Source organism: Leptosomus discolor, chromosome 2, assembly GCF_034619465.1.
Source record: "Leptosomus discolor isolate bLepDis1 chromosome 2, bLepDis1.hap2, whole genome shotgun sequence".
NCBI lineage: Eukaryota > Metazoa > Chordata > Aves > Leptosomiformes > Leptosomidae > Leptosomus > Leptosomus discolor.
Genome location: NC_141392.1, coordinates 13,274,579 through 13,301,077, shown reverse-complemented (window position 1 = coordinate 13,301,077; position 26,499 = coordinate 13,274,579). Strand labels below are relative to the sequence as shown.

At 38.3% G+C, this 26,499-nt stretch overlaps 1 protein-coding gene across 1 annotated transcript in view; it reads left to right on the top strand.

Moving 5' to 3' along the window:
- The window catches only part of USH2A (usherin), a 395,830-nt gene that overhangs the window by 8,441 nt on the left and 360,890 nt on the right, over nt 1–26,499 (top strand). The window contains exon 3 of the mRNA XM_086460628.1: nt 25,316–25,451. Within this exon, the coding sequence (XP_086316754.1) occupies nt 25,316–25,451 (136 nt within the window). The remainder of the gene's footprint in view (nt 1–25,315; nt 25,452–26,499) is intronic.

Genomic DNA, 26,499 nt, shown 5'->3' with positions numbered 1-26,499 from the left:
CAAATAGCTACATTGACGTGTTTGGAGTCATAAGACCACTAAAAACCTCATCGGTGAATTTAAGAGGGAGAGGGTTGGGATGTGATGCTGCTGGGCTAAACAGAATTTTACATAAAGAAATGGTATTACTTATGCATGAAGCATAGTAGGCACAAGCTATTCAGATTATTTTTTTTAAAAGTATGTACTTTTTAGTAATGTAGGTAATATAATTCAGATACTGGTGATAACTGAAGGTGTATGTGATAACATCTCTTTTGTTTATTATGAAAATGTTTTAATTTTATGCCAGAGGTGTGGGCATCTAATCTATTGACAGTTGGTTTGGTTTCCCCAAAAAATTAAGTTAGAAGCAGTAAATGCTGCAATTAATATCCCTGGCCTTCAATATGCGTAACTTTTCTGGTAGGTGAAGCATATATGGTCCTTGTTTTCCCTGAGACTACAAAACCTTTTAAAGTGTAGCTTTTCTCTTAAATTCTGTTGCGGTTTAGGTCTGTGTAGGAAATGCAGGTGACAACAGTGGGTCAAAATAGTTACCTTGTAAATTATATTGGATATAAACTTGACTGGATATTCTCCACAGCGTATTGCAAAGTATTGTTCAAAGCCATGCACAGTATTGCATGTTTGTCTGGTAGACAGGGAGGGAAAAAAAAGTTTTTTGCCACAATGCCTTGCTGCTCAGTGACTGCAGACCAAATTACAGATACATCTAGTTGGGAGTGAGTGATTCAGGACAAAAGGTTTGTTTACTGAATGCTAGCACTTACGAGTACGGTTCGCAAATAGGGGTGTTCAATGGGTCCTGCCCCTGAGAAAAAAACCATGCTTGTTTGTTGGCTCACAGGGAATTTTCGCATCTTGTTTGTGACAGTTCATGGGCAAAGGACGGGGGTGGGCTGAGTGGCACACCTGGTGGCTGCAACCAAAAAATCGGGGATTGAGGCATAAGGCTTTGCATGCCAAGAGAGACTGTGGGATTTGGTTTTGATAAGAGTTCACAGCAGACTGGTGAATTTTTGTGTTTGTTTTTTATTCACTGGGCTGTAGTTTGTGAAGAGTGTGTGTGTGAGTGATGTAGCTGACCGTGAGAAAGACCGCTTTGCCAAGGAGCGAGGGTCCAAGTGTATCTCTGCACACGGGCATGCCAAATACGAGACTGCTTTGGACCAAAGCTTTCCAAAGCCAAGCAGTCATTAGGAGCTGGGCGCCTGCAAACAGGGGAGTTCCTGTGGTCAGTAGGAAAACCTGGAATATTTGTGCATAAATGCTAGGCAACAGACACCATGACAGAGGAGTGTGAAATATTGGTTTACAGATGTGAAACTAATTTAGAGAAAGCAGAAATATGGTAGGATGGCAAATATGTTTGGAATTCAGGTGTAAGAGCATATGCCTATTCAGGAATGATAAAAATGGAAGCCAAATGGTAGAATAGCACCAAATAGTAATTAAATTATAAGAGGGAAGGAAAGAAGGACAGCACAGATTGAAAATAATTTCTTTGGAATAAAATAATTCTAGGGGAAGAGAAGGCTAGTAAATTAATTCTACTGAGGTAATCTAGGAATTTAAGTCCTTGGGTTTGGATTTAGAAGTGTAATTTGTTCTAGAGAACTACTACTAAGAACTGTGTAAGTGCAGAGACTTACTCTCCAGTTTATAGCTGGGAAATTAAAAGTTCCGCTAACAAGAGCGGGCCCAAACATTCCTGTATGTTCTGCATGAAAGGTTTCTTCATGAAGTAGCTGCTGAAGCAGAAAGTCTGGATACCAGCTTTGTTAAGTGATGAAGGCAGTATTAGAGATGTGGGTCTCAACAATAATGTTGTATATTCATAATCAGATTCAGATGAAATAGAAGAATAAACAGTTTTTTGGTTCTGTGAGTACACTTTTGGGTTTCAAACAGAACAAACAAATAGAACTAGTTTAATAAAACAAGGTAAACTGTGGAGCCCAGAGCTTGAATGGAAAAAAGGCCTGGAGGTTATTAAAAACAAAAATAATAGAATTAAGAGGAATTTCTGCCCTTAAAGGAAAAAAATGGAGATGTAGTGCTCAGGCTTATCTGAGTGAATAACCATGTAAGAGATGGCAGAATCTGCAAGCACTGGGGAACTGGGAAGCAAATTCAGAGAGAATGCTACGTAGGAATAGAAATAAAACTGTAAAGATGCCAAGCTAAATTAGACTTTACAGTGACTGTCAAATGGTAAAAAGTTCTTAGGATTTTTTTGTGTAAGAGGGCAAGACCTGTGTACAGTGATGGTGTGCTTGAGATTAAGGATGTTTTGAGTAAGGTCCCAAAAAAAAAATGCTTTGCTTCTATTTTCAATAATGATAATGGTAACAGTCACAGAGCAAAAACAACCTGGGTAACAGAAATTAATGTATGGAAACAGAAGTGATCATAAAGAGGTAGAAATGTGGATTTGCAAGCTTATTGTGTACATGCTGATGCAATCAGATTGTCTTTGTCCAAAAATTCTGAATGAACTGGTACATAAAATCCTTTGACAGAGTATACAAATCTACCAAGTCAGAGGTGGAGCTATAACGCTTACGTTTAGAAGGACTGTCATGCACTGATGTCAGCCAGCAGCCAAGCACCTGGCCCTGCTCACCCCCACCAATGGAACAGGGAGGCAATAGCAATAGCAAAAGTGAGAAAACTCGTGATGGAAAGGGGGGTGTAAGGGGAACAAATGACACAAAGGCAATCAGTTGCTGCCTCCCACAACTGACCGCTGCCCAGGCAGTCTTCAAGCAGCAGCCACTTTGGAAGTAAAACCCCTGTCTCCCCAAAGTCCTCCTTCTACCCCAGTCTTTATTGCTAAGGATGAAGTTATACAGTATGGAATATCCCTTTGGTCAGTTTGGGTCAGCTGTCCTGGCTGTGTCCCCTCCCAACTTCTTGGCCCAACCCTAGCTTACCAATGAGGTGAGGTGGGGGGGCAGAGTGGGAAAAGAGAGAGGCTTGACACTGTTCAAGTGCTCTTCAGCAATAGCCAAAATATTAGTGTCTTGTCAATGCTGTTTTAGCCACAAATTCAGAACGCAGCACCGTACAGGGTACTGTGAAGAAGTTTAACTCCATCCCAGCAAGAGCCTATATAAAGAGGACGGAAAAAGGCTCTTGGCAATGCAGACCTATTTGTCTTGACACAGTGGTGTATAAGGATTTAGAAAAGATGTTTGAAGGAATAGATAAAGATGTGGAGCTAAATGGAAAAGGGGATAAAATGCAGCGTGGATTTACTAAAGATAGCTCATCACTGTCTAACCTCTTAGCTTTTTTTGATGAGAAAAGTGATTTTCAGGCAAAGTAAATGTGTCAGATTTCCTCTATCTGGAGTTCAGTTTAGCATTGATGTGACAATCCATGAGAACTTGTAGGGTCAAAGGGAATGCTCATGGGGAGGATTGGCAATAGATACTGCTCAAAGGAAATTGCTTATAATCCTAGGGAGGCAAAAAAGCAATTGAATTCCATGAGAATTAGTCTTTGGACCAGCCTTGTGTTATATTTTCCTTAATGATCTTGGCAGAAATATTAAGACTGAACTGATAATACTAGCTGGTAACATAATGCGGAGAGACATCATCAGAAAGAGGAGCAGTAAGATGTCATACAGGAAGAATGGCGTGACCGAAAGGACTAGGGTAACTGACATATAATAAAATGTGTTATTACAAAACGCAAAGTAATCAACTTGAAATCCCCCACAAAATCTTTTGCTAAATAGTAAATCATTAGAAAATTGCTGAAGTAGTAGTCTCAGGTAGTGATGATGAGTTAGTGGCATGATGTGGCTATAAAAAAAGGCACGTGTTGGGGAAACGTATCAGGAGAGGCATTCCCAGTAGTGAGAAAAAGCATCATTTTTGCTGCTCCAGATTCTGGTGAGGTTTCCTGCAAAATGTTGGGCACAATTTCCGTCATTGATGTTTAAGGAATATAGTTCAGAACAGAGCTACTAAGCCTATGATGACAGTGAAAGGCTCCGTGCAGGCCTTACAGAAGAGTATTTGGAGAGTGTTCTTTCGGGAATTAACTATAGAGAAGAGTAGGAAGTCATGCAGTTTTCTTCTCTAAATCTGTTGGAGTGTAAACACCAGGCAGAAAAATGGACTATTTGAGTTGGAAACCGAGTCTGTTCTATTGCAGCAGAGTGTTTCTGAAAAAGCATTCTGATCAGAATAGTGGGGATAGGAAAATGTTTGGAGGTTTTTGCCTTTTTAAAATTTAAATTCAGTAACTTTCACAGCAATATGGTATAGTGCATCCAGCAGGAAAAGACAGGAATTCAAATCAATGAGTTGTAGAAAGACTGTGGGGTTTGTTTTTTTTTTTTTTTTTCCCCTTTTTCCTGCAGTATTACTGTAACAACCGCTGCCAGCAGGTTGTTGGACATGAGTCATTGATAGTCTTGGAATGGACTGTTGAGAAAGCTACTTGAGACTAGATGGCGTCAGTGTAAGAATAACTTCATACTTTTTAATAGTTTATGCAGCCTTCTTAATATGCAGTATATTGCGGACAGAGCTGTTTGCTGTCCATTTTTTTGCTCTTTATACCCAATAAACGTTTGAGAAAAGTCATCCTTGAAAAGTTCTGTTGAGGTAACTTGAAGTGGATTTGCAACAAAAGTAAATTTTGACTGTTTTTTTTTTTCTGCTCTCCAGTTAATGTGACTTGTTTTTCTCTAATGAATTCTGCCTTTGTTTCCTGCTGCTTATGATTTGTAAAGGAACTTGTCTTTTCATTTTGCATTTTCAAACAGTTTTTGTTTGTTTGGTTGGTTTTTTTAAGGCCATAAATTGTCGATCGTGTTTCCTTGAAATTACTGCCACTGTTCTAATTGTTTTCAGTTGGTGAGGATCAAGTCCTTCAGGCTTCTGAAAGTTTTAGAGTCCTTCTGTGTGTTTAATCTTGATTTAATGATATTTGTCACTATATCTTTTTAGATATATATTAGCAAAAATTCTGATTAAAAGTACACAGTGGAGTAAAGGATATATAGCCTTAAAATAATCTGATATGCACTGAAGTGAAACCTCAGGAAAACTGGTGTCTAAAAAATTAACTTCTAAGAAAATGAAAAAAATTGAAAGCCTAGCAATGCAAGATTAAGGTACCTCATAATGATACCAATATCAGATTTGTGCCACTTAGTAACAGCAGCTCCATTACGTATTTTCTTTTTCAGATTCACTGTTAAGGGTCTCTCACTTTCCCTTTGATACTTCAGAATTTATTTAACCAATTAAGAAGAGTAGAATTTAAACATGAATTTTCATATACAGCCAAGGCTGCTGAAACAGGAGATTCTTTGAGAACCTGTCAGATTGATGTATTTGTTTCATATTTAGTGTCTGCAATTATAAAAATAATCTTTTCACTAGTCTTTATTTTGCCTGATCATATCTATGTAACTCTGCCGTGTTTTGGCAGACTATAGCACATTAAAAGCTTTAGAAAGTAAGTTTAAAATCTAAAGGCAGAGAGGTAACCATGACTGGATTACTCTCCTGGGAGGAAAATGCTCTTAGAGTGCCTATTGAAATCAGCATTATCATTTCAATACATGTCAAATATGAGTCATTTCCTAGTTTAGGCAAAATTTCTTTATAAATCTTTAAATCTTCCAGTTCTTTCAAGAAAAGGTTAAAGTACTTATGATTTAATGAGACTGCTTTACATCATAACTGTTTGACTATCAAGAGAAAACTTGTCCTTTCCAATTTGTGAAATCCTTTTATTTTCTGCACAAGTTTTTGAATACTTTAAAATTTGTATTAAAAGCAATGAACCTGAGACTTAAAAGCAGGGAGGAAAACGTTTACTCTGTACACTCTCTATGTATGTATTACTAAATACGAGATGTTTTAAGCTGTATATTCCCTAGGTTTAGTAAGGACATGAGAAAGCAAAGAAGAATTTTAATTTAACAAATGACTTTGATCTCCTGTTTGAAGTCATCACTTACTATCTGTTAGGAGTAGTTTGTCAGTCCCAAGAAGGGAGAGTTTGCATCAATTCTACATATTGGAGCTTCTTGTCTATTGCAATTGTGTGTTGAAAATACTTAGGAGATGCAGTCTGTCCGTATGGTTAGTGCTATGCTCCCAACAGGCAGCAGAAATAAAACGCATGTTACAGTCTGTATAATGAATTTGAGTGTCTGTTTGGAGAACTCTTCATAGAAACAATGAGCATAGCTCTTGGCAACTGTTCCATCATTTAATCTGCTGCGGCTGCAGGCGGTTCAGATACTGCTGCTGAACTTGCACCCTTGGGGTTCTTTGGTAGTGATAACTTGCTCTGCTGCATCCAGAAGTCCTATTGTGGTGCTTGCCTCCTCTTCTCCTGGTCCATGGGTACTAGGATGTCAACTGTTTGTGTTGATTTGAAAGCTTTTTATTGTTACAGCTTCAGCTTCTTGTGAAACCAGGGTGCTTCCTAGGTGCCTCTCTCTTCTCTTCACTTGTACTGTCTCTTAAACTGCCTCCTTTCCTGCCTGAATATGAGTTCAGACAAGCTCTTGCATATTTGCAGATTTAGAGTCTAACAGCTGCTTGGGAACACAAGACAAGCAACGTCATCTGGGGCAAGATTTTAATTTCAAAAATACAGGTTTTGTCGATGCCATCTTGACTATGCTTCTGGAAATTGTGAATGTTTTTCAACTGCAAATGCAAATCCCACTGAAGTCTGCCCAGACTATGTGTTAAATACGGTAGGAATGGAATTAATGACATTGTATGACCAATGCTGGGAGGAGGTAGTGTTGAATGTTTTGCAGAAGCTATGCCTGATTTGTCTGGAGAGTTTCAGATGAGATTTGAAATCCATCAAGTTTCAATTTGTTTTACAAGCAGTTTGTTTCCTTATACAAAAATATGTCAGCCAATTAAATTGTATTTTTAATAATGGAATCACTATATTAAGAATGATTTGCCTTCTTTTCTTCCCCTAGTCTCAAATCTTTAAACATCCTGCAATTTTTAAGGTTGCATTTTTGGCATCTAGTGCGTTTTTTCTTTTTTATTTAATTTTTATCATTTAGATAAAAATGAGTAAAGTAGAGATGAATAATGATTAGTGTTACTCTTGCATTGGGGTGCGTGTGTGTGTATATTAATTAGAAAATAACTTTCAGTCTTCCTAAGCATACCATAACTTTTTTTAGGATAATTAGTAGCTGTGAATCAAACTTGTAGCGACCATTGTAATATAAGATACATCTATTTCTGTTGTATGTAGTTACGGTACATAAAATACCATTTGTAAACATTTTTTTTTGTTGGAACCATTGTCCTTCCCTCTTGATGCTGTGCCGGTTGCTAAGTAGATGTTTTCACAAGGTGGAACTTTTCTGTTGAGTCTAAAAACTTCATGAGTACAGCCAAATAGAGAAGCTGGCTGTTTAAAAAATAAATAAATAAATAAATAAATATATATTTACTACATTTGGTTCAGGTTTCTGTAGCTTAAAGTCAGAGACTTAAGTCAGAAGTCTGATCAAGAAATGGAGGATGAAACTTTCAGATTGTCCTTTATGCAACCTCCGTTATTTATGGGTGAACTCTCTCATGTACGTCTTGCATTAACACCTGTACATGCAGCAAATGGAAGGTGGTGTAAATGACCTGTAGATCCCGTACAATGCAAAATCCATGTGCACTGGTGTCGGTCCACAGGATTAATCTTCTGGTAAGTCTTCGCATGTATCATTTTCTCATGTCACCAAACAACTTGTCAGCTTGGCTGGAAAGTAGTAAGTTCTGGGATGGAAGAGAGGGAAGAACTCCTCCTGCCCATGTATCTCATTCCAGTAGCTCAGCTCAATGATGCTGTAATTTTTGCATCGTTTAAGGACTGATGTGTTGGTTTGACGGTCTGGCTAGATACTGCCTTTGAGTATGAGAGGAGAGTTGATGCACAGGAACAGCTTTCTTTTAGATACGTCACTGGCCTGTTTTCTGACAACTAGTGTTTTTGAAGCTTTTTAAGCTAGACTGTGTGGAGTAGCCACCGACTGACCTATTTTTGGTTTAATAGTCTAGTTCTTTTTTTGTAATATATATTTTTATAATTTCTTGCTAGTATCTTGTGGCAATGAGTTCCTCATGCAATTGTGGCTGTGTGAAATTGTTCTTTATTTCAAATCTTCTGTCTGCTAATTTCTTTTTGCAAATTTCTTTTGTCATTCTCATGTGATTTGATATTTTGGTTATAGAACTTGATTGCATGTTATAATTGTTTATAAATTGAATCTCTCCTTATGTTAAAGCCATTTTTCAGTATGGTCATCCTCACTGATCTTTTCTAATACTTTGGGGTTATGCTGTTATAATTTTGGGGATGCAAGGATCAAAACTCCACTTGTTATTCCAGACACTTTGCACCATAAATTTCTAAACAATGAAGATTTGTGGGTTTGTTCTTCATTTCTTTCCCTTTTTGCCATTGAGCATTTTGCTCATTAGTGGATAACTCTCTACAGTAACTCCAAGACCACTTTTTCTGAGCAGTGATGGTTCGGAACTTAATGTTATGTTTACATAGTTAACTAGAAGGTAGTAGACATGAGAAAAATATTCTTAACAGATTTAGTCTGCTACGTGATTGCCTGTTCCTTAACAATTTTGAGATCCTTTTATAACTTTGAAGTAAGCTTTGACTTTTACTGTCTGGATCTATTAACTCCATCCTTTTTCACCTCACTAACCACTGTTTTCAAGCCTATAGAAAATGTTAAACAGCAGAGATTGGAGTTACCTGCTGATAGACTTCTGTCTGTGTGAAATGTGGCCATTTAATCTCTACCAAGTTTGAAACCTTTCTGGAAAGCCAGTATATTACATTGGTCAGTTCTTCCTTATCCACGTGCATCTTGACTACTTAAAAGAACTCAAAGTTGGACGTTGGTTTCCTTCCACAAAGGCCATGTTGCTTTTTCCAGTGCAAAATATTTTCCATGTGTTTTTCCAACCAATTCACCCTGTATAGGCTTGATTTGATGGATTATCAGAACGATTGGTCCAAGATCTGGTCATGCATCCTGTTTGTAATTTCAGTTTCTGCATTGTTCTTTGAACTGTGCAGGGCTAAGTGAAAAATGTATTTTCTGTTTCTGCTGCTTTTCTGATCTCCCATTGAATCTGAAGGTGCTGTGTTTTCTTTTAAAAAATGGGCCCGAATACCAGCTTCTGCAGTATGCTTTAGTACAGTTTGCTTATTTACTTTATGAAAATTTTAACTTTCTTTAAGGTATAGCAGCACTTTTTCAGTGGTATGATCTGTAATTCCTGGCATTCAGGTTCAAACATCTTAGGCTTTAGATTTCAAAGATAGGCATATTTTGTCACAGTTTATGCTTGGTTAGGACAATTTTTGTCTTTAGATAATTTTAAGTTATTCTTTCCTTAAACTTGATTGGGTTTTTTCCTAATTTGATAAACAAATAAATGGGACCTATTTGGCTGTAAGAGAAGGTTGCCCTTTGATTCTGTCTATTTCAGAAAAGTGTCACAATTCCAAATTGACCTGAATCTTTTTTCCTTGCACTGTTTGTTCAGTTGTGTGCAGAGTCATGCAGCCATGCTTGTCTGACCCTTTATGATACTGGCAGCATTTCAAAGAATGGCAGTGGCTTTGATCTTCTGCCTTCTGAATTAAAGCCAAAATATTTTCCTCTTGAACCTCTCCTCCCTCCAGTGGTATTTAGGTGTACCCTTGTTATTGATGGATTGTAGATGGCCTGTATCTCTTGTAGGCTCATCTTCGTTGTGCCTGTAGGCAAATCAGTTTAATCTATGCTGCTGCTGAGTATCAAATGCTATCAATATTGCTCCTAATCTGACATTTCAGAACTGCAAGCTTCTGTTTCTTTCCACTGAAATGCTTACCCTGAAGATTTATCCTCAGTACTCCGAGAAGTGTGCCTTTCTCTTTCTAGCTTGATGACCATGTCCCTTGGGACTTTTGGGGTTCTTGGACTGGTCAAAAGAAGAAATCTTTCATCTCTCTAGGCAGCCTGCTTGGGTCTTGATAGTAGATGCTCTGTTTCTTCAAGTTGCTACTTATTTGTGCCTTATGCATGTACCGCTTCTCTGTGAGGCAGGTAATTATGTATATAACAGGTCAGTAGACTGGATTACCACTCTTCTGCTGGACTTCTTAAGTGCATTTTATTGTATCTGGAGGGCTTCTATCCTTTTCCTTAAATTGTGTTTATTGGCATCCTCATCTTTGCTGTTGGTCAGTAATCTCCCTGGCCTTGCCATGCCTTAACTTGAGGCCTTATACTGGTGAATAGGAAACCACTATGAACTTTCTGAGCAGCCTCTCCTGGCCCGTCTCCAACAAAATGTGGTTGAGAGAACTGCTGCATAAACTTTTTCCAAAAATAAGCTACCAACAATAAGCTACCAAAACACTAAGTCAGGTTTGGTCTATGTTCCATTCACAGCACAGTTTGGATCTACTGCAAAGCTTTGCTGGTAAGATGCTTAGTAACTCTGGAGAAAAGCGATTGCTATCAAAAAATGAAGATTGAAGCTTACAGTGAATTGTTGTCAAAAAGAGCATTGGAGAGTTGCGTACAAAGGAATAGTTGAATGACCGTTTCTAAAGGACTTTGTGATTGAAGGAAGAAAGCAGGGCACAGAGGAGGAGGGAAGGGCCTGAAGTAAGGTTGTTGGGAGGAATATGAAAGGAATCAAAGGCAGAATTTTGTGGATCCTTGACCATGGAGGGAAACTAAGCCTTGAAGGAAAAGATGAGACTATTTGCAAAAATCCCTTTACTGGATACATGGAACATGGTGATCAGGCATTCAGAGGGCAAGAATAATTGCTTTCTTCATATGTAAACCATCACAAAAAAAGACAGAGGGATGGATTTTGAACCTTCTAGTCCCAGCAGAGCTGTTCAGCTGTTGTAGAACCAATGTATTCTTGCATTAAATTTGGGAATGTCTTAGAAGTCCCAGTATTGAGCAGTGCAAAGTGCTGCAAAATTTTTCACATAAAATCAATTCAAAAGACTAGAATTTAATATACAGCTGAGAGAGTAATACAGGGTTAATAATTGTACATTAGTAACAGCTTCCTTCAGTTGTGTGGGTATTTGCTTATTCTTTGACTAGTGAAGCACAGAGACTTTATTCAGAAGGGACGTTTCATTTGACATCTACATCTCATCCCTAATTTACATGATTACAAGTAGTTCAAGAAAATTCAGAATCAGTGGTTGTGCTGTATTTTAAATGGAGGGGGCGAGAGAAAATGTGCATTGTTATGAGATTACCTAAAATGTACTTTCAGACCTTTTGTTTCAATTAATTTTGGCAAGTGTATGTAAGTGTTTTAGGTGCTAAAAAGCAGCTTGTTGAATCCTTAATATACTTGTCTCCTTTCATGTTACTATAGTGATCATCGGATCTTGGATCTGATTTGTTCTGTGACTTGGGGAAAATAGAGTCATTATGCAGCAAGAAAGCAATTGTTCTCCCTGTATTTTCAGATTTGATGACTAGGATCCTCTGATTATGTTTTATTGTTTGGAACTCATTTGCAGCACAAGAGTCACTTGTTAAACCTTTCCATGTAAAAATAACAGAAATTCATCAACGGTTAAAATAGTAGTTAGAGCAAAGCTTATTTGTTAATTGCTTTAGTTTTTAACAGAATCTGTATTTGCAATTTGAGCTTTCATCTTCTCTCTGCCACTCCCCTGCCCAGGTATGCTTATTCTGTCCTGAGACATCAGTAACAGATTGATAGAGCCTACTGACACAGGCAATAGAGAATATTTTTCATTGGTACAGTGCTGGTTGGGGTAGAAAGTGGCAGAGCTGTAGTTAACCATTTTGATATTACTTCGTACTACTGAAATACTGGTGAAGTACTCACCAACAAAAGATTAAATGAAAATTGCCAGTCCATAACTGGAACGCATACGTTTCCCTGTGGCAGAAGGATCACTAATCTCCGACTCAACCGTTCATTTTAAGGTTTACTTTTTAAAATACTAATTCTTTAAAAATAGACCATTTCAAAAGCTGTCTCTTTTCACATCGATCTTTCTTTGTCTTCGGCCTTGTTTATCAGATAATTATATAATTGACAGTGTGGGTTATATCACTCAGTTTTTAACATGGTGCTAAAATTACCCTTGTCCAAAAAATTAATGACAGACATGATTCTTATTTTGGATCCTTCTGCCTGCTGTTACTTGCATTTTTGCATCTTGAAGGCTTTATTCATGAAATAGCTATTAGTTTTTCTTAAACCTGTAAACCACTTTATGGATCGATCTGCATTCCAGTTGATTTCTGATTCCAGTGTTTGGTGGTCAGATTTGTATTAATACATGGCTTGTTCTTGAACAGAGTTAATTGCTTCAGGAGCACTCCAGGGTTCCATCTTTTTCTTCCCCTGCCCCCCCCCCCCCCCCCCCCCCCCCTTTTTTTTTAAAAAATTTATGTTGTTCTTCAGGGAATTGAAGCTGAACTAGTGGATCTATGCACAAAAAGAAAGACTTGTATTGAAGGAAAACCATTTCCCGTTGAGAAGGGATTAACACTGTAGGAGATAGTGAAAAAGAAAAGTAAAGGAGGGCAAAGAGAAAAGCTAAATATCTTTTATACAAATGCTAGGAGCATATGTAATAAGACTGCTGAATTGGAGTGACATGTTTTCAAGGATAAGAAAGATATTATTGGAATAAGAGAGACAACCAGGAAAATGAAGGGGGATTTAAAATGCCAAGATACACAGTTTTAGTGAAGGGAGAGCTAATATAAAGCTGGAAGAGATGTAACAATATTGCTGAGGGATGATACTCAATCTGCAATAGGAAACACTCCTGCTTCCCCCCACCCCCCCTTTTTTTTTTTTTTTTTCTTCCCTTCTTTTTGAACTAAGTTCAGTGGTTTGCATACAAGGCAACAGCAACTTAATGTAGTTGTGATTCTTGGCTGTTGCACTAGACTTGCAGGTGGTCAGAAAAAAAGCCCAAGCAATAAAAATATTTAAGACGTAAAACAGGTCCCTAAGAAAACCAGAACTTTGATTTGAAGAATACTGGGTTATTGAGGAGGAGACAGTAGGAAGAGAGATTGTTAGAGATCAGTTAGGATATTGACTGTGTTAAAACTACAAATGAGAGCACATTTCCACTGTTGCTGTGAGGTCGTTGCCTTTATACTGTTACTGAAACAGTATAGAATATTGTCACTGTTATCAGGGAAAGATTGGAAACATAAATCTGTATATGTAGATAAGAAACAAAATCAAATGATCATAAATTCATGGAATTTGAAATTGTCATGGGGTTGGGGGTATGTGCTAGACAGAGGAAGCAGCCCTAAAGTTATTGATTTTAGCAAAGCTAACTTTGAAGGAAAGCAAAATGCTCCCGGGATTTTTGCCTGCAATCCTGTGATGAATGGGAAATCCACTCCACACAAGTAGAGAGTACATAGTGTATAAAACACGTAGAGAGGCTGCAATTAAAATTCATCCCAGTTAAGTCAAGAAAAGGAAAGGCCGATATGGGCCTCGGGCAAAAGAAGGAAAGGCAAAGAGACAACTTGCCCCTCCCGACCTTATGCTTTTTCCTTCCACTTCGCTGTTCTTTACCATTTCTTCTACTGTCCCTTTATCCTCTCCAGCCCTTCTGTTTTAAGACAGTTCTGTTGCTGTGGTCCCCTGATGAGGTTTCTTCCTCAAGTCTCTGGTTTTTGTACACTGGATTTCTCAGAGCATGGGCATAACTGTTCAGTGCTCGTAACATGGGCGTGAATCTCTCCTCTTCCTCCCTCAAATACTTACACTGTACGTCCCCTTAAACAGGATTGCAGGCTGTATGTAGCTGGCATATCTCCTCTTCCCCAACTTCCTTTATCTGTTTGTGGCTCTGGGATTATTTCACTTCACTGTATGGTGAAGGAAAGAATGAGGCAGCAGGAGCTGGGGAGGGCAAGCAAGTGGGTACGTAACAACTGATGTAGACAGTCGGGCTATATGAAATTTTTTTTAAAAAAGAAACTGCTGAGCTGGAGCATCTACCTCTGAAATGACAGAGAGAAGGGTCAAAAAACCCCATAGATATATGTAAGTGGTGTTCCTTTTGTGCAAAGTTAGGACACAAATCGGGTCTTCTTTTGGGACCCAGGGTGCAAGATGTTTTATTGTCCACATACGTTATCAGACATCTTTTTTCAAGGTGTGAAGAGCAGCTGTTGAGAAGGAAAGTAAATTTAATGTATTTGAGGTCTGAATCTCGGCAGGTGTAAAATGGCATTGCTGAAACTGAAGGCACTTTATAGTAGCTGAAGATCTGGCCCTTAACTAAAGCAAATGGTTTGAACAAATTTTGATCTGGCATTTTGTTTTTAAAAGACGAACGAAGATGATAATGGCAAAAATGGATTTCAGAGGGATTTAATAGGACAGTGATGAAAGATTGAATGGTCTTTTTCTGTCAGACAATCTCTATTCTCTCTCTTTCTTTTAAGTCACAGTGATTTGTTAACTGCAGAAATTGGCAACAAGCAGAGAGCATGACCATGTGGTCTTATGGCATCCAGCTGATGACCAGTTTCTGAAGATGGTATAAGGAATCATAAAGTTTAGATCCATGTGTATTGTGATGATAGTTGCATCTATATTTAAAGCTTTCTGTCACTGAAGCACTCTTGGTGTTGTCAGATGTCTATTGGACTGGATGAGCTGCAACTTCTTGCAATTGAATGTCAATAAGACCAAAGCAATTTTGGTTGATTCATAGCACCAGCTTAAGCATATTCACTTGCACAGATTACATTTGACAGATAGTTACCTTCAGCTGAACTCTGTGGTTAGAAGCCTTGGAATAGTCTTGACAGTGAGCTTAGAGCTGATGCCTTATGTTTATTTCATATCCTGTTTTTGCCTTCCTAATACTGCATGTGTATGTCTACATTTAAATAAATTCACAGCTGAAGTACTAGTCAGTTCACTTGTTATCTCTGGACAGAATGTTGTGATGAGTCAATTTCAGTATTTAAGAAATGGTGGGTTTTTCCTATTTAGGCAGTTTTAATTTCAAAAGCCATCTAATCAAGGATTTTTTTTTTTGTCAGGAACTCCGGGAGAAGTGTCTGTCAAAGTCTAACAACAAGAGTAAAAGAAAGAAAGAAGTAGAGGATAAAACCAAAGATGAAAAAGTATTATTCCTTTTGGAATGTTTTCTTGGTATACTATTGGTTTGCTGGCCTGCAGGAAAATATATTCAACACAGGTTTCTTACCCTGTTATATTAGTGAAAGTTAAAATCCTCTGGGTTCTGCAACAAGATTGTGCACAGTGTCATCAAATACTGATGTGTGTGCGCATCCCCTATAAATCTTATAAAGAAAGGCATCTTACCAGGTCTCTCTTGGTGATGGTCCTAAAATAGTCTGGGTTAAAATGCAGTTTAATTCACAGATTCGGTTGGTTGAAGCTGCTTATGGTGAACTTGTGTATATTGAAACTTCATTTGGAGCATACTGAAGATAAATTAAACGTTGATTATTTCAAACCATTTCCCTGTACAAACTCCTAATCAGCTTAAAGCAGCATCCTGATTTTGAAGAAAAATTCAATGATTTACCATCAAATAGCTTGTGCTTATACTGTTTCCACTGACTCACAGCTCTACTTCCTGTTTTCAAAGGCCAGAGGTGATTTTCCTATAGAGCTTAAGGAGGTGCTAAAAGGGAGATTTTAGAGTTTTTGCTTCCTTCTCTCAGTGAAGAATAGGAGCACAGCATTCTTGAATTGTGATATGAATGAACTAAAAATAAAATACTTAATAAATTAAAACATTTCTAGTTGCATGTTTTGGCTAGACTGGCTCGCTCTGGTGAGAGGGCAGAGTTGATTTTGTATTTTTGGCTATGGTTAAATAATGAATCTCAACCTAGAACTGCGTTGGCAGGGCTTCCTTCTAAAAATGACAGAACGGTTGGGAGTAAAGGAATCTCCCCTAACCATGAATGCTAACTTAAGCACTTTCTTTTTTAAAATCATCTTAATAAAGCCCCTGACCATGCAGTTACTTAAGTCAGTGGTTGCAATGAATGGCCCCAAGTGCTGTTTTCCTCTTGTGAAATACTCTTTGGCCTGAGAACCGAAGATGTGTGAAAAGCATCACATTGAAACCTACATAGATGCCAGGGTTGCAACTTGCCTCTATCTTCTTGTGCTCTTTTCTTTCATGCTTGCAGCCAGGTTGTTTCAAAAGCTTGAAATACAGAAGGGTGGGTAGTAGGTTTGGGGTTGCAGAGTTATTATAAGTTAAAAACTTCCTTTTTTGCCGTGCGAGGGTAGTATAGGATTTGAATATGGAAACACAGGAGTTTAGAAATGTGAATAAAGTCATATAATAATAGTAGGTAAAATACATTTTATTATGTATGTATCTTTTGCATTTGCTATAAGATAATGGGCAAACAATCCAAAAATAGCATTGAGGACTTTAAGTAACTGTAATGGCTATATAAGGTTGTACTCCTTTTCTGCTGTACTTGGTAAGAAAGAGGAAAGCATCTGAAATGGAGACAGGGTTCTAGCTGAAGCAGCACCAAGCTCTCTCGCAAACTCATCAGGAAGTTCTTTTACTGATCTAGAAGGTGCCGTTCGTCTGTCAAGTGTTATGCAGATAAATTATCTGAGCTGGCTTGTCCCCCTGGATATTATTCTTTAATTTCCACATCTCTCCCTCCCCCCATCCCCCTGTCCCTATTAACATGGTTATTAGCATCTGTTTTGGGTCTGTTTGAGAACAAGATCCCAGACAAATTCCTCCTGACATATTCTTGTTCTCTTATGTTTGCTACATAGGTTCATTATCTCTTGCCAAGCTTTAGATCTGCCAAGTTCCCTCTGTGTTGTCTCAATTTTCATTCCAAATAAAAAAATTAAAATGCAAAGAGCAAAAGACTTAAAATGGTCTCTTTGTCTTAGAGTTGTAAGCTTTGTTTTTGGTGGGGGGGTGTGGGGGAGGGAAGAGCACAGGAGATTTTGGTATATGTAAGACATCTACCCAAACATCCCTAGCAATAATGGCGTCACTGGCAGAATGTACTTACACTACAAAAATGTACAATAGTGCTTTTTCCTGAGTTACCCGTTCAGCTGAAGTTTTAAATTTGGGTAAGGCTGCATGTGGTATGTCATCAGGAGAGATAAGGAATACAGGACTGTACAAGCAGGCTGTGCACCAGTGTGGGTGAGTAGTGTGTGCGGTAGAAGGTGGTTGAGTGTGGTATCGAATCCTGACGCGTCTGCGGAGGTTAAGCTGTGGAAACTACCGCAGCTCTTTATTTTCTAAAGCACTCATAAGGTGACTGTCAAAGAGATTACCTGAAGGCTTGGGAGTAGAGAAATTTTGGGATAAACCATTTATTTTGTTCCCTATTTGTATCAATGTTTGAGAAAAGTAGTCCTTGGGGGTGCAGAATCTGCTCCCACCTGTATTCACTACATTTTTGGGGGTGGGCTGGGGGTGGGGGTGGGTTTTTTTGAGTTTTTTTTTTTTTTTTAAACCCACAAGTGAAATGTAAATGTTGTAGATAAAAAAGGAGAGATAAAAAATGGGAGCATAATGCAAAATAAGAAGAATAAGGCAGAACTGGTGGGTAGGAAATGAACCTTTGAGATGCATGATCAAGATGTGTAAATTCTGCAATTTTTCCTGCCACAATTCAACACTTCACTGAAAGTTGTCTGTTTCTGATGCATCAATTTAGGGGCACAAAGACACCCAGATTTTCCAAAAATATGTAAAATGCAGCATTGTGGGTTTTGGTCGCTAGCTCTGCTTAAATCACAGCTGAAAGTAAACTTGGATTCATGCTAATGGTTTTGTCCTATTTTTTTCCCCCAAATTCTGTTTGTCCATTTTGTGTTGCTCAAGTCCCTATCACTGACCTTTCCTTTTTACAGAAATTCACTTATGAAATATTAAAGCTTTGTGGAAGCCTTTGTAACTGCAGCTTCAGCAAGATGAGCAATTATGCAAGAAAATAGTGAAATACATACCTACGTCTCATCTCTTTGATATCAAAACCCCTTTACTGTATCTTTCATTAACTGTTACACTTCTGTCTCACACCTGCTTTCCCAGAGTAGACATATGAATCCACATGTCCCCAGTGGTAGAATGTGCCGTATATCTTTATATGAGCTGGAAAAAAGAGCATATTTAGACAGGTTGAAGGTAAAAGAGAATTTTATGCTCAAGTTTCTGATTGGACCATTATAGCAGTATTACTAATTCCCCTCCTTCCATCTATTGTCTTCCCTCATCTGTTGTCATCAGTGACCACTGTTGATTTGTTGACTCTATTAAAGTATTCCAGGAAGTCACAGGCCTGTCATTTTGGTCATAACCTTAATCTGTTTTCTCACCTTGGGAGAAAACGTGTTAATACACTGTCTGTTTCAATAGAATGAACTCATTGAAAAAGTTCCTGATCAACAAATCTGCAATACTTTTGAAAGAAAAAAAGGTTTTCTGAATCTTGGTGATTTTAACAGCTAGCAAGCTATGTTCAGGTATCAACTTTTCTAAGAACCGTACCAAATTAAGTGACTGTAAGCAATTGTAAGGGTATGTTATGTAGTAATTTTTGAGCTGGATGAGTCACAACTTCTTTTGATTTCTCATAATCTCTGATACCTCATTATTTCTGAATGATTAAGCAAATCATTTATGCTAACTTCTGCTTTCATTTTCATCTCTGTAAAGCCTGTGTAACTCTATTGATTCTGGGGTTGCTTTAGTTTTTATAGCAGTTAAGGGGAGGGGTCATTTCTGCCAGTTTGATGATCTGGAAAATAAATGGAACTTTTTTTTTTTTTGTAATGCCTTACAGGTAAACTGTATAGCTACCTAATTGCTCTTTATAAAGCACTTTAAAATTCTCATATTGTGCATCACGTTCTTTTTAATAATAAAATCATTTCTATTTCTGAGAAACTTCTTGCTGTACAAATGGAGCTTATTTAAAGGATAAACTAATACAGACTCTGAGTTTTCTTACAGTTTATTTTTTGTTCATTGATATGGAGGGGAATTTTCTTGTTTTCACGTATTTGAGGAATAGGCTTTATGTTTTAGTTTGTATTTAATTTTAAATTTAGCTTACATTTGCAGGTAGCTGAATTTGCATTTTTAACTTAAGAATTAGGTTTTTGGTTGGTTTTTTTTTTTACATTTTAGTTTGCAGATACCTGATATTTGGAAGAATCTTGTTCACTGTCTGGTACATATCATAGATCCCTGAACTACTGCTTTTTCATCTTATTTGAAAACAGTGATGTCCATTACATGTACTGGAATGTGTTCCATTTCCTAGTATTTATCTGAAGATGAATTTTTGATCCTTGTCCTTGTTTTATATGTGTTGGTCATTTCTGCCTCTACCATCTGAGACTTTCTTTGATATAAGTATAAATAGCCTTAAGAGCTGAAATTACAGTTGGAAGTGTTTGCCATCACCAATTTGCCAGGATAACTAAATAGGCCAGGGTTGGTATCATTTGGCTTGAATAACTGGAAAAGATTTTTTTTCTTCAATTTTTGGTGCCAGAGTTCTCTCTATTATGGAACTCCTCATTTATGGCCTGCAAGTCTGGGAAGAAATGCATCTGGTTTCTTCGTCTGTCTGGCCAGATACTGTGATCTAGTTATTAGAACAATAGATGATGAGAAGAAACTTTAAGATTAAATTGCATTTTATGGTTACTAGAAGCTATGATGAATAAGAGTAAAAAGAATGTATATTTAACCAGTAGAAGAGATTAATGTTGTCTTGAAATAACTTCCCTTAATTTATCTGTAATATTTTAATAAAGCTTTCCCATGCCATTAAATATTGGGATAGGAAAGATAACCTAAAGGGAAAGATTGTACTTACTGAAAAGCAGGTATGTCTTTGAAGCATATAATAATTATAAATTCTGTTTACATTTGGGGAAGAGACTACTGCATCTGTCTGTTGTACGTCGTTTAGTGCAGTGGAGTTTTGATCTCTGGTTAGTGATCTTGAGCTCTGCTATGATATATTTAGGTATTATTTATTATTTTTTAATGGAACATAGTATATTCTTTTCTATGTCTCTCCTTCCTATCTTATTTATTATAATTAGTTTTGTACAAGGTTTATGGGTAGTATTAATATTAGGACTTATTTTTAATGGAAAAAATCTTACTGGTGCAAAAAGATCATAGGGTCCACTGAAGAAGAATTCACTTCATTTATTTTGGCTGAAATGATGCAACTCAGTTCTATGTGGAAGAGACTACAATTGTCTCACTTGCATTTTTATATATGTAATGGGATGTTTTGATAACAGGATGATTAGTGCGTGTAAAGTAAAAGTGGGTGTTGCTTACATGTGCCAGATATCGCACATGTATGTTGCAATGTAATATATGTGTGTGTTATTACCTGGAAGCCAAAACTTTGTAGATTGGGGTCTCAGAATTCCCCCAAGTTGGCTTTGGCTTGGAAAGTGTCATTGTGGCTCAAAAAAGGGGAATGAATGGAGCTGTATCTTTTTCATGATACCCAAAATTTGTTCTGCCTCTGTGTTACTGAGAAGAAATATTAGATTTTGTTGAAAAGCGTATTGATAATTTTTAGTGAAATACTAGATATTTTTATTATACATGTTATACTGTTTATTTATACGTGTTGTACTATGTATTTATTATACCATTATATGTTATAGCTATAGATAACACTACAGTTCAAGGCTTAAAAAAAATGAAGAGAAAGAAAAAAAGTGGTATTCTTGAATTGATCTATACAGTGAGTGCCTTGGGGGAAGTACAAGTTTTTGTGTTCAAGAAGCAGCTATACAAAATCATGCCAAAGAAATGCATGGAAAGCTACTAAATACATAGAAACCATGGCTGGCTGATGAAGTCTCTGAGCTGCTGGTGCTTTGAGGTTCAGAGGGTGTTCAGGAGCAGTATCGTCCATGCTTACCATGCTCCTGTGTGCTCCCTGGCCTCTGCTTTTTGCCGTGGTTAGTCCCTTAGCCTTAACTGGTACAACTGCACTGAAGTGCAATATTTGGTTGTGATGCTTCTTTTTTGCAGCACAGATTACTGCAATATAGTGGAAGTTTCTGTTAGCAGTTAATATATGAAAATACTGGCTTTTGTTTATGTGAAAACTCTGCCTGATCCAAACGAAATGGCGAAACCCATGTTAAATTTCATTGTTATGTTCTCATGGGTAGGGTCTGAGTAGCACAGATCTTTAGGTGAGAAAATAAACAGTTGTGATGCCTGTTCTGTCCCTATCTCATTTTATAAGCAGTAGCTTGTGCTTCAGTGTGTCCTCCTTCATTCTGCACTACAGTGACCCATAGGGCAGGGAAGTTTTCCTAGGCAGGAAGTAATTGGATTTGGTATTGCTGGCTCTGATGGGCAATTTGCTTGTGACAGAGGACCGTAAGAGTTTCATTCAGGATGCACTGAAGGAACTTGCCTCTCAGCTCATTGGCCCAGCACCTCTCATCGTTGAAACTCTTCTGGATCATAACAAGAATGCTATTAGAGGAAAGATTGTGGATATCTTTCACCATCTCAGTTCACCATCAAATGGATTTTCCATTGCTTGGAATTGGTATTAGGCTCTGCATTGGCAGAGGCTAATGTGGTTGCAGAGTGAATTTATCTTAGTAACTAATCCTTGCCACCTCCCTGTGAGGTGATTTGTTAAGTATCTGACAGATGGGGAAGCATGGGGGGGAGAGGTGGTTTCAGAGCTGGGATTAGAGTGCTGATGTCCCAGGCTTCTGGTCCTGTGCCCTGCACAACCATGAAACCAGGGTTTCCTACCCATCTCCTGTTACTCTCTTGGAGCAAATTCCTATTGAACGTTATTAATAAAGACAACAGGAAAGTAATCCTGTTGTCCCAGTCAGGAGTGAAATTCATCTTTTATTTCTGTGATATTGTATGGAATTTATGCTAACGGTCAGGAGACCTTAAATAACCGCATCAAACAGCCGGTTCGATGCCAGCCTTCCTTCTTATTTAGCTTAGTCTAAACTGACACCAAACTTTGAGACATTCCTCTCCTCCCACAGTGGAGAGCCGCTGGGATTTTTTTATACCACACATGGTTTCCCTCCTACATTTTCCTCCCATGTCAGATATTCATACCCCCTTTAATAACCAGCAGGGGGATCATTACATTGAGCTACTGCCAAATGCATAATGACTGCTGCCTTTGCCTTACACAGTCACTGCACTACTGATATCCAATTCAGCATTGTAAAGTGCTTAGGGCTGCCTTGGGGATGTGCTATATTAAACCCAACTATTCTAAATCCTATTTAATACAAAGAGATTGGGGGGGGGGGAGGGGGGGAGGGAGATTTAAAATTGTCGTTAGTCACCTATTTTCAACAAGTAAAAATACCTGGTGACTTAGGGCCCAATTCTGTCACTCTTGAGTCATAAATAGTCCCACTGATTTTAGTAGGGGGTACATGAAGGCGACCACTCTGCTTACCACTGGGGGAGGCAGAATCAGCTCCTGTAGAAGCTGTGGCTGAGATGGTAAGTTTGTAAGAAGCCGGTGGGGGCGAGTGCACCCATTTCTGAATTCCACTTACAAGTGTTTTACAGTGAAAACAGGAAAGCAGAAACACGCCTCATATCTGACTAAAAATAAAGGTACTCTTAAACTTGTAAAAGACAACATTTTTATTTGAATGATATGACAGAGCTGCCATAGGAGTGTTACCTGCTATAAAGAAAGCTCAAGAATTATTACCTTTATTAGACCAGTGACACTGAGCTTTAGCCATACATTTCTAACTTCTGTCCCTCTACAGAGACAATTTTCTTTTCTTAAATAAACTGTCATGGTAGTGTTAATATATTGTTGGCTCCCTCATACTCTGAGAATACTGCTGATATAAAACATGTATATGTTAGATTGGTAATAGTATCTTTAGTGTAGCTGACTAGAACAAATGTGTTTCCCTCATGGCTGTGCTAATGTGATAAAGGAAAATTGGCTGTTCATCAGCTTTTGGCTGGGTAAAGACAGTAGAGATGGAACCACATTCTTTTTTATGCATTAATACCACTGAGAACTTTTCACTAGTTATATTTCATGTGCGGGCATGTTGTGCAAAGATGTTGTAAAACATGAGATAATGCTACAAATAACAAAGTAGAAAAGCCTGTATCTTTTATGATGATAACAGTCAAACACCAAATGACAGTAACAGGCTGTAAAAAATGTGATGCAGAAAAAAAATGCAATGTAACCACCATATACGCATATACTTAGGCTCTTGCAAATAGGGCATCAGATGTTGAGAGGGCTTTGAATTAAAATTAAATAAAAAACTGTTGTATTTAGGTCATTGATGTGTCAACACAAAAGATAATTTAAAATGGAGAGATGTATTTTGAGCGGTGAAACTCATATGCAATAACTTTTTCAACAAATCTCAAGGCTTAGTAATTATGATAATAGCCTTCAAATTTCCATCAGTGGAAGGGCAATAAATATTCCTGTCTAAATTTGGGAAATATTGACTGAATCTGGAGATGGCAATAAAGCTCAGCATGCATGTGTATAGTTGAAAGTGCAGTTTAAGGAGAAAAATTCATCTGTACAATTTTGTGTGAAGCCTAAATAAAAAAAAAAATCCGGACAAAAACCTCCATCTCATTTCATATTTTCTTTCTTAAAATACTGATAGACTCATGTTGCCCAAGGCACTGATGCTGATCGTCTGAGCTCAGATTTATAGATAATTGTGTCCGTTTATCTTGGTCTGAAATTTGAAAGACTTTATTGGTAGAACAGCATTGTGAGTGCTTATATTGTTGTTTTCAGACTGATATTTTTTTCAGGTTCTGGCTTTCCTCTTTGCAACAAATTATTCTGGCTTGTAAACCTTCTGTTTGTCCTCGCATATATATTGCTCTTATGGAAGCAATTATTCCAGGTTTATTTTGTTTTCATTAGCGTGGGTATCAAGACAGGCTAAAGCACTCTCGTTTTATTTGGCCTCTGTAGACACGATTCACCAGGCATCCATATCTGCAAAATGAAAATAACATTCTATAAATTGGCAACAACAAAATGATATTTCAAAATCTGAAGGCTACCAAGCTCTCATGTGAAATAAGACTTATGCAAGCTAAATATTGCTAAAAATCAAGTAATTTCAGTTTTGCAAATAAATCACTTTCTGAAATAAATGAGATTAAATTTATTCAGTAAACAATTCAACAGAGTTCAAAAGTTTTGAATAAGTTGAACTTAGTTTCTATAATTAACTTCATTAATGGGAAGCTGACTATAGCCACAATGCCTCCAGTTTTCATTTTGTATGAGTCTGTATTTTTTAAATGAGAGTATTGAATTTTGTGAAATGTAAGGCTGAAAGGCCCTCTCATATTATTAAACTTTTTCTAATTTTATATAACCTAAGCATGAGGATTTTTAATGCAAAAAAAAAAATACTTTGTAAAAGCCCAGCATCTTGTGACTTTGTGGATCTGGGAGAATGCCATAAAGTATTTCTATGAACATTAGTTCAAATTTAAAATGAATTGGCAGGGAAGGGAACACTTGCAGAAAACAGTACCCCGGGGTGCTGGCTGAGTGCATATCCCTAGCCAAGGGTTCCCTTGATATAAGGGAATTACCCACTGGGTGTAAAGCAGATGTAGCCAGTTCCTGTACTGTTCCCTTCAGCCGTTGTAGAAAGAAACATGCTCGGGTTAGGGAGGCGTTTTGGAGGGGTGTTAGAGGCCTGGCTGAAACGTGCTGCGTTTGGTTATCTTGAGTATGGTATGTAGCCCCTTGAGGCCTGTTTGAGCTGATGTGTATGAGAAGAGCTGTGACAGCTATAACATGTGCCCATGGCCTGAAGTGGTGATGTAGCTGTAACCAGCCTCGTACCTCGTGAAACAGACCCACCCTTCTCCTTTTCCCGTCTTTCCCCTCCCCACCAGATCACTGTACTGTAGTTTCTTCTTAGATTTAACAACTGTAGAAATTTTATACTCTGTGCATCTGAGTGATGATCTTATTAATGGGATTGCCAGCGGATGAACAGAAAAGAGGCATCTACTTTCGGCAGGCACTGAAAATAAAGACACACAGCAAGTAGGTTTAAGTAATGTTAATGGTTATTCAGTCATAGATGCAACATGTAGATAAATCAGGGATTGCATAATGAAGCATGTGTTTTGCCCTTTTACATTGATTCCGTAGGTGCATCACAACAGAATTAGTTTCTTCTTGAACGGCTGGGAAGATGACAACACACCTTTTGATTCAAGGATTCTTATGGGAACAGTTGCAGATACTGATGCTGATGGTACATTACAAATTGGGCAAAGCTTCACAGGTAAATCTTGTAGTATTTTAGTGGAATGCACTGCAATATTCAAAATAAGATGTGCATGATGTGGTTAAAAAACAAGTGTGCGTCATTTGGAGTTGTCTGTATGCTGAGAAGTTATACCTTCCTGCAGGAAAAAATTCCAATTGTACAATTAGCATTCTCAAAAGATTGAAAGATACATTTTTGGCAGATGATCCTGTAGGATTGTAATTTATTCTATGTGTTGTGGTTTAGGCCCACCCAGCTGGCAACTAAACACCATGTAGCCGCTCTCCCACTCCTACTCACCTGCGGTGGGATAAGAAGGAAAAGCTTGAGGGTTGAGACAAGGCAGGGAGGGCCAGTTAGTGTCACAGGCAAAAGACAGACTCAACTAGGGGAAACAACATCAGTTTAATTTAAACACCACCACCAATTTACCAATTAAATAAGGGTAAGATAATGAGAAAAACAACCACATCTTAAAAACTCCTTCCCCTCACCCCTCCCTTTTTCCTGGGCTCAGCTCTGCTCCCAATTCCTCTACCTCCCCTCTCCCAACAGTGCAGGGGGGCAGGGAATGGGGGTTGGGGTCAGTTCATCACATGTTGTTTCTGCTGCTCCTTCCTCCTCAGGGGAGGACTCCTCACACTCTTCCCCTGCTCCAGTGTGGGGCCCTTCCCACGGGAGACAGTCCTCCATGAACTTCTCTAGCGTGAGTCCTTCCCATGGGGCTGCAGCTCATCACGAGCTGCTCCAGTGTGGATCCTTTCCATGGGGTCCAGTCCTCCCAGTGACGAACTGCTCCAGTGTGGGCTTCCCTTGGAGTCATGGCCTTCTTTGGGTGCAGTCACCTGCTTTGGCCTGGGGTCCTCCATAGGCTGCAGGTGGGCATCTGCTCCACCCTTAATCTTGAAGGGCTGCAGAGGGTCAGCCTGCTGTCTCACCATAGGCTGCAGGGGAATCTCTGCTCCAGCTTACCTCCCACCACTTCTTCACTGACCTGGGTGTCTGCAGAGATGTTTCTCTCACATCTCCCTCCTCTCCTCCCTTCCCAAACAAAGACTTGCCC